Here is a 13,429-nt window from a genome sequence, read left to right on the forward strand (position 1 = left end):
TACGTGACAAAGAAAAAACAAAGACACAGAATTAAACGAGCACTAAATTTTACTTTTTTTACTTTCTTTTATAAAAAATAAGTTGCTCGCATATATACAATCATTCGTTCGTTATATGTTCGTAAAGTTCTTTATGTACAATATTCACATTTTAAGACATTTGTAAGATAATTAATCAGATTTTTGTATTTTGCACGTTCGTTTCATTAACATGAAATAGTTGTGTGGTTCTTGATCGCTCATGACGAAGGTTAACGAACTGTATCTGAACTTTACAATAACTTTGAGAATTCTGAGTTTCATTAAATACTAGTGTCGCAACACAATTCCGTTCCGAGTTTAAAACCTTAAAGTCTACTGATATATGTATACATATATATATAATACATTTATCATTTTTTGTATAACATTCTTCTCATCATCATTCTATTATTACACGCTACTCTCGCACGCATACATTCAAATTGAATACTATAATACAATAAATAGCATCAGTTTTTCACACATTCGTGCATACGATATTAAATTATCAAGGCGTCATCGATCGATTTTGCGTCGATTAAAAAATTCGAAGATTAAAATACATTTTTAGTCAGTTTTCAAACACGATATTTGATTCACGATCATGCGTAAAGGCAATATGTTACTAAAAAAAACCGAAATTAATATTATAAAAAAACGAAATTAATATTATATAAATAAACTTTCATACTTTATAAAAACAAACAAATCTGACGCTGCGATAAACTAACAAGATTTTTTCCTTGATAATTAATTCGACAACATAATGTGTGTTACAACAATAATGTGTGATTATTTTTATATTTTGTCATCGAATAGATATTTTTATATCCTGTCATCAGGTTTGCACATCTGTTTTGTTATTATATGTGTGTCTGCAAATATCTATTATTTATCTTGTGTCAAAGTCGATATATTTGTCACAAAAACGTCAAAGAGTTTTTCTTGAGTACTTTGCCCTATATTATAGATTCGTACAAAATGAACAACATTCTTAATTCATACATTCTTCAACGTCTTAAATCACTGTATATGTACTTGAAACAAATGCTTTCTGTGAACTAAAATTAGACTGTTATATACAAGCGCGTAAGTAATGCAAAAGTCGCGTGATATTAAAATAAAAGAAAAATAAAACACGAATTTTGTCACGGTAATATCTGGCCTTTCTTAACTTCTAAAACCTTTGGCTTATTGTTTATTCTGTTAGGTATCAGATTGTCGCTCCTCCCGGAGAAGTAATCTTCGATTTCTTGCAGTGTCTTATTTTTGGTCTCCGGTAGGCAAGTGTAGAAGTATATCGTACCAAACAAGGATATGCAACCGTAGAGAATGAAAGTACCATGATGAGTAAACACGCTGACCAGAAGCGGATAGGTCTTGACCACCACGAAGATGAACGCGTGCGCGCACATGGTGGTGATACCGCCGATAATACCGCGCACTTGTACGGGATAAACCTCGCCGATCATTACCCACGGTATTACTAAGAAGCCAAGAGTACACGCGATGGTGTAAGAGAATATACACACGACCGGGAACCACGTGGCGATAAACGGTATATTGTTGTTCATCCAGTATTCCTTCAGCCACATGTAACCGCCTAGGCCTATCATGGAGAATCCACAGCCGATAGAAGACACCATTGTGAGCGGTCGTCGACCGTATCTCCTGCACAAAACGCAGGCTAGGATAGTGCAGGCTAGCCTCACTATTCCGAGTATAACCGCCGCCAGATATTTGTTCATGCTCGCTCCTGAATCTTGAAAGATCTCGACCGCGTAGAACGTGATAACGTTAGTCCCGGACCACTGATATATGAGGAAGTAAAGAGACAGCAAGGTGAACGGCTTGAGCGCGTTAGGTTTCAGCAACGCGCTCGTGATTTCCCGGAAACCGGTGAGCCGTTTGATGTTGTTCTTATTCGAGAACTCCATCAACTTTTCCATCTCCTGATTCACGTTGTAAGTACTGCCGCGAAACTTTCGCAGCGCCTGTTTCGCCTGTTCAGGCTTGCTGCGTGATATGAGGTAGGACGGTGTTTCCGGGAAGAAGAACATCAGAAGCAGCGCGGTGAACGGCAAAATACCGCTGATCGCCGCGCACACGTTCCACGCGAGCATGCTGCCGAGCAAGTATTCGATCAGCACTCCGGTGCTCACTCCGACGCTCGCAAGCGCGATCAGCATCCCTCGTAGATGCGGCTGCGTCACCTCGCTGGTGTAAACGCGCGAGGGCGCGCCCACCATGCCCGATCCCAGACCGACGAAGAAGCGACCGGCGTAGATCATGCGTATGTCGGTCGCGAACGTGATGAGCAGCCAGCCGAGCAGCGCCGGAATTTCTGTGATGATGAGCGAGCGTTTTCTGCCAAATCTATCCATCATATAGCCGGACATCAGGCAACCGATTGGCGTGCCGATGGAAGACATGCTAGCTGCAAGAGAAAAAAAGATCATCGATATACAATATATTTTCTGTTTATTAATTATAATTTTTTTTTTTTTATTTAGTCACGCGCGAACATAACAGTTCGATTCGGAGATCTAGTTGACCTCAGATTGCATAATTCTCTCGCATACCAATCCAAGATTCTTCCGTCGATCCCTGCACAATGGGGATGATACTGTCCGGTTCCTGGAGTTGCGGTAAAGCTATGGCGGAAAAACCGAATGCCATGCCGGTGTTGATGGTGCCAAGTTGAGCCACCACCGCGGCCAGAACCTGTCTGACGGCGCTGCCTTTGATCGCGTTGCCGCCTTCGGGATCGTTGTTGTTCGTTGAGATCCCATTCGCGGCATCACCGTTAACCGTCAAATTCGTTTTTTCGTCATCGAGCAACTTGCTCGACGGGATCTTCGGGAGCAACGACGGGATCGTCGAGTCCATCAGAGAGGTCTTCTCCGGATCTGTTGCGTCGTGATTCTTTCTGCAACGGAAAAAACAAGCACAATGTGTGACAACTTGCAGCAAAAAAACAAACGATAAAACTGCGGTCGTGATATTGTTTGCGAGAACGGCGAACGACGCGCGCACGTGAAACTATAACAATTGCATTTATTTGTAACGAAGAAAAATTCTTCTCTTATAAAATGTACATTTGTTGCTTTTTTTTTTATAAATAATTTTAAATTCATTTTTCTTCTCGCAGAAACATTTTACTTATCTCCGTACATCGCAATATCGGACTTACGCAAATATATATATGTAAATATTTCTTTATGGACACATTTATATGCTTATCTATGCGCATTAATTATATATACGTGAAATGATAAAAAATCGTCTTGCATATCTAATAAGCGTCACTTTTGTTGCTTATCATTCGTTATGATTATTCAAAGAGTACGCAAAGCTCGAGCGCAATCAAACTTTTTTTCAAACGAGCACGAACGTTGCAGAAGCAGAGACACAAACACTCATTCTATTTATCATTGGTTCGCAGTAAAAAGATAACAATTATTTTTGTTCGTCACACACAGATAAAACGGCAGATGTTGAGAACGCTGCGAGATATACGGGAAACTTTCCATATTGAAATTCTCGAGAAAACAAAAACAAAAAAAAAACAAGAGATCAATTCGTCAGTCAGATGACGATTATTGGGGCGCGTGTCTAAACACATGCGCGCTCGCATAAGTTTTATCGTGTCACATCGCCAATGCAGGGGTTTGGCTCCGATTTGACGAGACTAAAATTAAAACCGACCTAAATGCTTAACGGCTCAATTGCCGTATTAGTCGCGATGTAAAAAACAAATTTTACAAGTATGTATATATTTTATCTGTTGCTATACAAGAAATGAAGAATGTGTTTATTCCGAAGCATTTCAACGTGCAACACGCGCGTTTGAGATGCGCTACCGTACGTCGGTACCGTACGTCGCACAATAACGCCACTGTTGAAAGAAATTGATTTGCAAGAATTGCGAAATCTTCGCGAGACAGAAAAGATCGACGATGAGGTTTTCCACATGTTTGCAAACTTGTCGTCGCTTCGTGATGACATGATCATCGAGTGCCATAACTTTTCGAAATTAAGAAAACTCAAAACGTCCGATTCTCGTTGTTTATGAGCACTAACGCAATAACGCAAAGACGATTGTTACTTCTCGCCGAATTTTGCCAGATGCGAGTAAGTGTCGACAAAAATTTTTGCTATTTGTATATACAAGTAAGTTCCTTAATAAGTAATAATTACGCTCTAACACACAAGCTAAAGAGCTTTAATTACATAAATTGACACGGGTGTGTAACTTGAAGATCGTGTGCAAACTTTGCAATGGAGATATCTTTGTCGCTTTTGTTTATCTTCTTATCAGAACCGAAGTGCACTGTTAGCAATATCGTTTTTTTTTTTTTATCGGCGTTTTACAACTTGTTACTTGTCAGAAGAGAGATTTCGTCGAGAAGAAGTTGGCCGTTTTCTCGATGTTGTTTAATTGCGACATACGAGAAAATGGCTAACACTAGATGTGGAAAAAACTTAACGACATCATTCTTCTTGACCTCTGCAATTTTTCCTTCGCGCTTTTCTACTCGCACCTGTATCAATAAGTATTGCCGATTCCACGAAGATCGAAAGTACATTACATGTTGCTTACAAAGAATTTATCAATCTCGTTTTGCGACATTTGTTAAGTATGCGTGCAATCGATACGTTAAAAATAATGTATTGATTAAATTATTGTAAATTAAACAAGGTAAATAGTCAAGAAACTAACAGTACGCCGATGCGCAACAATAAATGTTTTTATTGTAAAAAATTATTATTTTTGACTTGAGTTTCGATAGTTTTCGGTAACGTAAATAAAATGTGTAGTTGTATTATCTCGACACGCGGCACCGATTCTCGCAAGTCCAAGCGACGAAAGCGAAATTTGCATACGCGATTTGCCGAGCACGCAGCGTTGTTTGTTACTTTCGCACAGCTGTGCGGCACTCGTCATTAATTCCGTCGCGTTTTTCACAACGTCCATTGACATCGTTTTGAAATCCGATATCATTTATCCTGTTAATTTTTTTCTGTCTAATTATATCAATGTTTCTTTTGCCGGTGCGCGCGCACACACACAAAAATGTGCATTTTACGAAAATATACGGAAATCCTTGAGAAAAGAAAACAAAAGAAACTGAGAATGAAAGAACACTTACGCGAGACAATTTAAAAACGTCTTTTTTTATCTTAACTGCTGCATACAGAAAGTGACAATTAGGATTTATAAATAAATTTTCCAAGTGTCACGCCAAACCTGATGCTTGTCTCGATAAAAGAACGTATCATCGTCGCCGCACGTGACAGACAAAGTGGTTACCGAATGATTCAGCGTGTGCTTGAAAGACACGTTATATGCATTTTTCTTTGTATGCATGCACCTTGACTTTGCAAGGCCGCGAGACACTTTGAGGGGCTCTCTCACTCTCGTACGCTTCGCAACCAAATTAGAATACGACGATATCTCTCAAAGAATTTTCCATCGTCGAACCGCGACAACGTCTGGCCACCCCATCGGAGCGTGGCGGAATTTTCCGCGGAGCGTTTAAACGCACATTCATACATTGCATTTACAATGCGCGAAACAAAACGACACAACCGTCGCGGATAACCTTCACCCGCATATCCGCCTCGAAGCGTCTTGGAAATTTTCTCGTGACGGTCGTGCGCTTCGTGTCAAAAACCAAAACCGATAAAATCTATTTCCGGAGCGAGTTGTCGGATGAACAGTCACGTCCTTGATTTTTCGCACATAAACAGTGTGAATAATCGCGACGTTTTGCGATGTAAAATTATTCAGTCGTTGAAAAACAATATGATCGAATCAACAATTTAAAAACGTCAATAATTCAATTAAGAGACGATTGAAAAAAAAACTGCGCCGCGCGTCGTGTGTGTTTTATATATAGAATATTTGGAACAGATGCTGCATGCGCCTGATGATCCGACTCTGTTCCTCTTGGCAGTAGTTTTGACGTTGCAACAATCGAGGAAACGCCATGCAGAGCGATTGTACTTATCGCACCAAGCGTTGATGCGGATAATTCGTGAAATGTATAGTTGAAAGAAAAAAAAAGAGGGATTTTATTAGTTTTACATTTCCTGCTTCGCAGAGAAAAACGAATTTAACAAAAAATCATATTATCTCAGGTTTTTGTGAAACAAAGGAAGAAACAAATTATTATTGTCTGACATAAGTCAGGCTCGATCAGCTGACTCCTCTTTTCATTCTCTTCAGAAGTTGGCATAATTCGCAAATCGTTGCCAAGCTCGGATTCGCGCGAATCCTCTGGCACCACATGACGGAATCGCGCGATATTTTCGTGCCCTCGCGCGAAATCTGCGCGCGAAGGTTCAAGTGTAATGCATATCGCATACATATACGAGAGATACGCTGCATCTGTGACTGCAGCATCTGTTGTGTGTGGACATCGCGCGTCCCGAACAAACGAATGCGACCCTGATATTAATAGTCGAATTACATCATGTCCCGACGAAGGTAAATAGCGAGCGAGAAGATGATGTAAACACAACGACGGTTGTAAATCGTCTCGAGAGTTGTAACAACAACTGTTGTAACGCGTATTGCAAGAATAACGCGTGTATGGTATTCGCGCGTCGCATCACGAACATGGATCAATTGATGATCACGCATGGATCAATTGATGATCACGCGCGATTCTCTTCGTTCGAGCGTCAAAGACACACGCGCAATCGCGAATTTACATTATGCACGCAGTGAGAACGAGTAAATAGTTTTTCTTCGCGACGCGTGATACTCAAGCGAGTGCTCCGAAAAAAAACTGCGAACACTTTCTTCAGCGATCGTGTCTTTGTTCGCGCGCGCTAACTTGAAATTCAATGGTAAAGTCCATGACGAGATCGCGTCATCGAGATAATTCCGGACCGCGAAATGAAATTCGCGAGTCGCTCGACGCTCGTGAAAACCAACAAGCCGGCAATCGTTGATTCTCCGGATGACGTTTCTCTCTTATCCTCAGCTAATTTATTTATTTTTTTTTTTTTCAATTTCTGATTGATTTTGAAAAAGTTGTTCTCAATTCGCGCGATATAACGTGCAATTTTTTTCCTGAATTTTCACGAGCGTGAGTCGCAGAGTCACGCATCTGCGTGCGACGCTCTAAAACGGATCTTATTGTTTTATCGTTTAATATCATATCATTACGAATTTACGTTCATGAAGTCCTCGCTCAGGGGGAGGATGACACACACACACACGTGTCGTTTCTCACGAGAGGTCTGTATTATCGCACAGCTCGACATTTCCAAGTGGAAACTCTCTCGAAATACACAAAGGCGTCGTCGTTATTCGCAATTCGCGCGAATCTTTCCGCTTCGTTTCGTCTCGTTAATATTATTCTCGAGTTCCCGTTGGTAACAAATCGCAAGGTCGATCGCGAGAACCGACTTTTCTTGCTCGCTGCAATCTCATCGCGATTTATACTGCAATTAATTATATACGCGATTTGCAAGCAATAGCGATAAAAATAAAATACCGAGGTGAGAGTATTTCGACGTGTCGCGAATGAGCGAAAACTTTGCGCGATAATTTCACGTTAGCCCTAAAATCGACTCGTACAAATGTTCATTTGACCGTCTTCTTTGTGTGATACGACATATCGAACAAAAACTCCATTAGATGTCCGTTAGACGTCAACCGTTCCACATACGACATCTAGATAACAGATGTCTATAATGAAGGTTTTGTTCTGTGCGAGACGAAGATCGAATAAATAAATTTGTATACGATAACTTTTCGAGTTCGGATTTCCAATTTAAATTTATCTCGATTTATCGATTTGATGTCTCTTTTTCTCAATGTGTCAATTATAGAGTGACGCGGTGTAAGTTGCCGAATAATGAAGAAATGTATGCGTTGAGATCGCGTCATTGTAGACGCCGTCAATTATAAACGGCGCCTACTGAACGTATGAATATTAAAACCGAAGTACCGCAGACGACAGTATTGTAATTTAAGAGACATTGTAATTAAGAGACATTCGCCAGCTGATCGTTCATTAATTAAAATCGACATTGCATCGACAACTAATTGCATCGGTATGTCGTGCGTACATATTTAGACGTCAGTTTTGTGTTATCGCACTATCGACGATATTGTTACTTCATTGCGCCACGTGCGAATTTGTCAAACGGCGCAACGAGCCGACATTTTTCTCTTCCCCGACTTTTTCACGTCGATAAAATCGCAAGAGTGTTAACTCCCTCCGTCTGCGCAATTTTAGTCCTCAGAGAAAAGCCCAATTTTTTTCCGCACTTATACCTTACGAATGTTTATTTTTCCTGGAAAAGGATTTTGATATTTCGCTTAAGTGTCGCTTCTACGTTAAAGTGGAGATCTTAAAGTATATCTCAGAATTTTTGAAGATTTTTTTAAAGCCCACAACGATAAGAAAAAAAGGTCTCTCGGACCTTGGTTATGCAGACAAAGTGTTAAACATAAATAAGAGTGTTGAATTATAAAAATTTGCGTTGCGTAAAACGCTACGCGACGACAGCGACGCGCGCGATGACACGTTTTTTTTATCTCATTATAATTCGGGTTCTACTTCGCAGAAACTTTGATAACACTCGGCATGTATATTAAAAAAAAAAAAAAAACAAGAGACCACGTCTGTTATCTGGAATCCCAGCGCGCTTTGCGATTTCGAACGCGAAGTTTTACATCTATTTCGACTCATTTCTCTCGCCGTAGTCTCAAGTATGTTTTGCACGTGTTATCCAGTTGAATTTTCAGACGCAATCGCACTCATATATCGATCTTTGTTTACGACCGATAACTTTCAAAGAGTCATCGCTTGTGTCACGATCAATTTAGCCAGAAGATTTCATCAATCACGCAGAGTTTATTGTTTAAGAGTTTTTTGTTTTTTACCTCGACAGAGATGTATCTTTTTGTTTTCGTCGAAGCGAGGTAAAAGTTGTAATTCTAATTGTCGCTTGTGTGTATTGTATTCGGAGTTTGCAGGTGTCGTAAACAGAGGAGCTCGCGAGACGCGGGATCACTTGTTGCTCATGCGTATGTAAGTAAGTATTCGCGTGGCGGTATTATAAGACGACGTCTAACTCTCGACTTTGTCCCGGTGTGTGTCTTTCATCCGCGTTCACAGTCGGAACAATTAACCAGAAAAAATACAATAGTCAGAGTCTAACGTAATTACACTCTGTCGTTTTAATATGCAAAGAATGTATCGATTAAGTGAAAAAGAATTTTTTTTCAGCAAAGAGATTCTCGTTCGTTATATTAATTGAAATAAAAAATTATCTCTGCAAGGCCAACTAATAACGTCTCTAACAACGTTGTTAGTCCCCAATTTCGAAGTTAGCTAGCCCAGATATGGATCTAAACGAAATGGGACGCGTTATCGAAGACTACGTTTCCGCTTTTCGTTCTGGGATGCTTGCGGTTTACCGTGTAAACGCGCGCGGCGCGCTTTCGCCATTATCGCCGCGATTTTTCATATAGAAAAGAAGCGCGTCTCGATAGCGCCGCACGCGTCGTCGTAGCGCGTAGCGCGCGTGTCGTCGGCTCTGAAATAACGTGGCAATTGTCACCGGTATCGCGCGCAACACATGCGCGCTCGAGAGACTCGAGAGAAATAAATTATAACAGTACCAGCTTTTTGCAATAGTATCACGCACTTTGCGAACGAAATAATTTACCGGATGACAAAAGAAAACAGTAAAAAGTCGAAAAAGTATTTATGAAAAGCGCGAAATATTTATATACAATAATGGAATACAAATGTTGTACGTATCTACTTACTCTGCCATGGTGCTTGTCGTTACAGTTTGACCTTCTTCGAGTTATACAATAATAATAATACGTATGCGTTATGATAATATACAGATATATCACAGTCCGCTGATCACAAAGTGTTACCGAGGTATCTGCGGCTCATCACCGTTGATTTCTTCGTGTTTCCTCGAGAAAATCAATCGCTTCGAATTTTGTACGATTTTAAAACGTGAAACACGAAAAATCTTCCAAAAAAAAAAACTTTTACTCTCAAAGATTGACCGGATAGCCAATAGTACGTCCGATTTCGTAAAAACCTACGGGAGTCTTTTTCGACGAACGATTCATCTGCGCGGACGCCGCCGTTTTTCCGATAATTAAAAAGAGAACGAGGAACTTTTCGGAAATAATCCGTCGATTTTCTGTTTTTCCTTCCAGAGCGGATCGGTCGCGTGGGTTGAGGACGAAGTTGAGTATCTGGCACTAGAAGAAACTTCAATTCAAACCGCTCAAAGCGAATGTACTGCTGCCTGCAGCGCGCCAAAGCTTATATATGCGGTTCAGAGTACGAGAGGAGGGGAGAGGAAAAAAACGGAAGGGGAAAGACATATGTTTTTCTGGGAGGGAGCGCGCGACTTTGTCTAATGGACAATAGATCGAATCCCTGGGGAATGAAAGTGATGGTGGGACAACTGGGACAATGGCGGATAATATGTGCGATCTGAAAGAATAAAGTCGATCGATTTTCTTTTCAGTCTCTTTTCATCTTTCTTGATAACTATTGCATATCTTCGATAAATATCATTAATTCTTAATTAGCTTTGATTCTGTCAAGTTACATATTTTGTATTACTTTATTAAACTGTTTCGTTAATATAAGTTATTTCTGACAAATTTATCAATTAATATTTCATTACATTGAAAATTGTTACATAAAAAAATTTTTCTGTGTGATTTTACTCGTATTGACTCTCTTTACATTCTTTAGTTATTTTAGATATTGTTTTAGTTATTTTAGAGATATTTTAGGTATTTTAGGTATTTTCTCTCAAAAAGTTTACATTGTTTCATAATAATATCATTGATATATATCTCCGAAAACAATTTCCAAACTGTAATACTATATATGACGAAAGTTGTTTAAAGATGTTATTTTCCACCTCATGTAACGTTCAAAAGCGATAAACTAGGAAAGAACACGTGATTCACAATGCGATAACACAGCTATTTTCTGATACGTGGCAGTAATTTAAAATAATTGTAATGCAACAAGATTTTAATGCGCTAAGTCATCGAAATTCCTTTATACATTTTCAGAAATTCGAAGGAAAGTGATTAAGTTTAATCTAGTTCGGACATCGATAAGAGTCACGGTCACGAACGCGCTCGTTATCTGAGAAAAATAGTATCGGTATCTCGCGGCAATGCACAGACGTGAAATTGTCACGTTTGTTGTTCGTGAATCGCAAGCATTATTTACGTAAAAGTGTGATAAATTCAACCTCCAAAGCAGCCTCGCGTCTCGTTACACATCACATTGCTCGAAGTAGCAAAGGTTACGCGATGTGACGTCAAAATGTAAGAAAAAAATATCTGTCATATGTACTAGATTTCTTTTTTGCTACAAATCGAAATCTCATTATCACGCGTTTTTGTCTCGCGTTGAGGATCAGAAATAGCATCCACAACAACGTTTCGAAACAGATTGTTTTTCATTTTGAAACAAATTGAGACGCATATGAAAATTTAAATTTATACACTCCGACGTAAAAGGAAAAACGTGCTAATCTGAATGCGATAAAAAAAAACAAGCTCGTCGGCAATTATAGAAGAGAATGCGATGAGATCAAATTGTAAATAATCATAATTGCCAAGCAATCTCGTCGAGATGAAATGTCGAGATGATCTAATATTTACTTATAATATAACATTGGCACATTGATTTTGCAGTTATTTGCGATAGAAAAAGAAAAGAAGAGAGAGAGAGAGAGAGAGAAATATAAATTTTTAATCTTAAAGTTTAAATAAAGATTTATTTATGAAAAAGTGTAGCAACAACTTGAAGAAAGATCAACCAATTAAATGTGAAATAATTAATTAATATTTATCTTACGCAACTGTGAACTCATGTATTTTGATTTTTATCGACGAGCGCCAATCTCAAACGAGAGAGAGAGAGAGAGATTCGAAAATTTATTATAAATCAATGCGTCAATCGAAAAATCAAAGGTAAAGATTAAACGGACGGTTGTATTCGGGTTCGCCGTTTCCTGTCCCCGGCATTATCAGTATTGACGCATTATTGCGGTTATTATCGCAAATTCGAGCGTGACGAATTCGCGCGTGGTAAATGAAATTTATCTAACAGACGCGAGATGCGATAACCTCCTCGGGCAAAAACCCCTTTAGGCAAAAAAGAAAGAAAACATAAAATCGGTCACGCGGATTCTCGTAAATATACCGTAATCGCATCGTATGTGACATGTGCGACCGTACGTGACATGTGCTACGATTAGCCAAATGACCCGAGATGATTTTTTTTTTTTTCTAAGAATGCAAAAATGCATTTTTTACGCACTTTATCGCGTTTAGACAGATCCATATTTTTCGAAGACCGTTTCAATCTTTTTGTTTGTTTTGTTTTGGAATCTTTCGAGTTCAAAGTAAGAAAATTTGATCAATTTTGTAACAAAAAAATGAACTACACCTACTTTAATCTGAAGTTTTCTATAACCACGAAGTCATGTTGAAAACATGAGTTATGTGAACAAAAGAAACTTTATATACATAATGTATGTGTATACGTGTGCAAAGGTCTATAGTTCAAAGCCGAATCGCAAAGCTCAGCTCGGATTGCTCGGAAAATCGAAATAAATCTGTCACTCCGTGACCGCTCGCCAATTGAGGGGATCAGGTAGCGGAACAACGTTTGTTATTTATCGCTAAAGTACAGTCGTTCTTATCTTATCCGGATTGTGAGATCGCAAGTCGCGAGTTTCAGCGCGTGCGCGCGCTATTTTCGTCTCGGACCGACCGCGATATCGAGACGAGAGACGTTGAGAAGAAGAGAAACGTAAAAAGCAGAGCGTGTTGTTAAATTCTGATTACTCACATTGGCAGCGATGAGCCCAGCTCGCTGCTGCTGCTGCTGCTGCTGAACGTCTCGTAATTCCTGAACATGACGGCGAAGGACTGGACACGTATGTGGCCGGTTGTACTGTCCGATTAAATTGTTCTCGGCTTATCGGACGTATGGTCACGAGTTAACCCGCTATCAACAGTCATGTGCCTCTTCTCCGTGTCTTGTTTTTCTTTAATTTCGCTTATTTTCACTTTGACGTTCGTTGCACTCCTTTTGCCGCGCGCACGAGGCGGAAACCCGTGTGTTGCGCGTGACAAAGTCGCGATTATCATTCAATGCGGTTCCGATACGTCATATCGTACTTATCTTGAGTTTTAATCTTTAAAAAAAATGAAGAAAAATTTTCAATCCGCGCACATGGATTCGAGCGACTTAAAGAAATTTATCTCAATTTTCAAATTTAAGAGAATTTAAGAGAACGTGTTTCGTCTTCTGTTTCGAATGTTCTCTGATATTTAAAGACACAGAGGTGATAAATCAAGTCGGGACTTTTT

At 39.5% G+C, this 13,429-nt stretch overlaps 1 protein-coding gene across 2 annotated transcripts; it reads right to left on the reverse strand.

Annotated features, from left to right (window-relative positions):
- Positions 1-31: 31 nt before the first annotated feature.
- On the reverse strand, positions 32-13,188 carry LOC109851894 (facilitated trehalose transporter Tret1-like). Of its 2 annotated transcripts, none has more exons than XM_020422459.1 (3): positions 12,906-13,188; positions 2,604-2,950; positions 32-2,458 (listed from the first exon to the last, which is right to left on the reverse strand). In XM_020422459.1, exons 1-3 carry the CDS (start codon positions 12,971-12,973, stop codon positions 1,170-1,172), a joined length of 1,704 nt encoding a protein of 567 aa, XP_020278048.1. In that variant the 5' UTR covers positions 12,974-13,188; the 3' UTR covers positions 32-1,169. The 2 variants fall into 2 exon arrangements, with proteins under 2 accessions (XP_020278048.1, XP_020278057.1); XM_020422468.1 differs by lacking the exon at positions 12,906-13,188 and adding an exon at positions 9,821-10,302.
- Between the last annotated feature and the right edge of the window lie 241 nt (positions 13,189-13,429).

The sequence above is a fragment of the Pseudomyrmex gracilis genome, unplaced genomic scaffold, assembly GCF_002006095.1.
Source record: "Pseudomyrmex gracilis isolate BER0280 unplaced genomic scaffold, ASM200609v1 scaffold_1, whole genome shotgun sequence".
NCBI lineage: Eukaryota > Metazoa > Arthropoda > Insecta > Hymenoptera > Formicidae > Pseudomyrmex > Pseudomyrmex gracilis.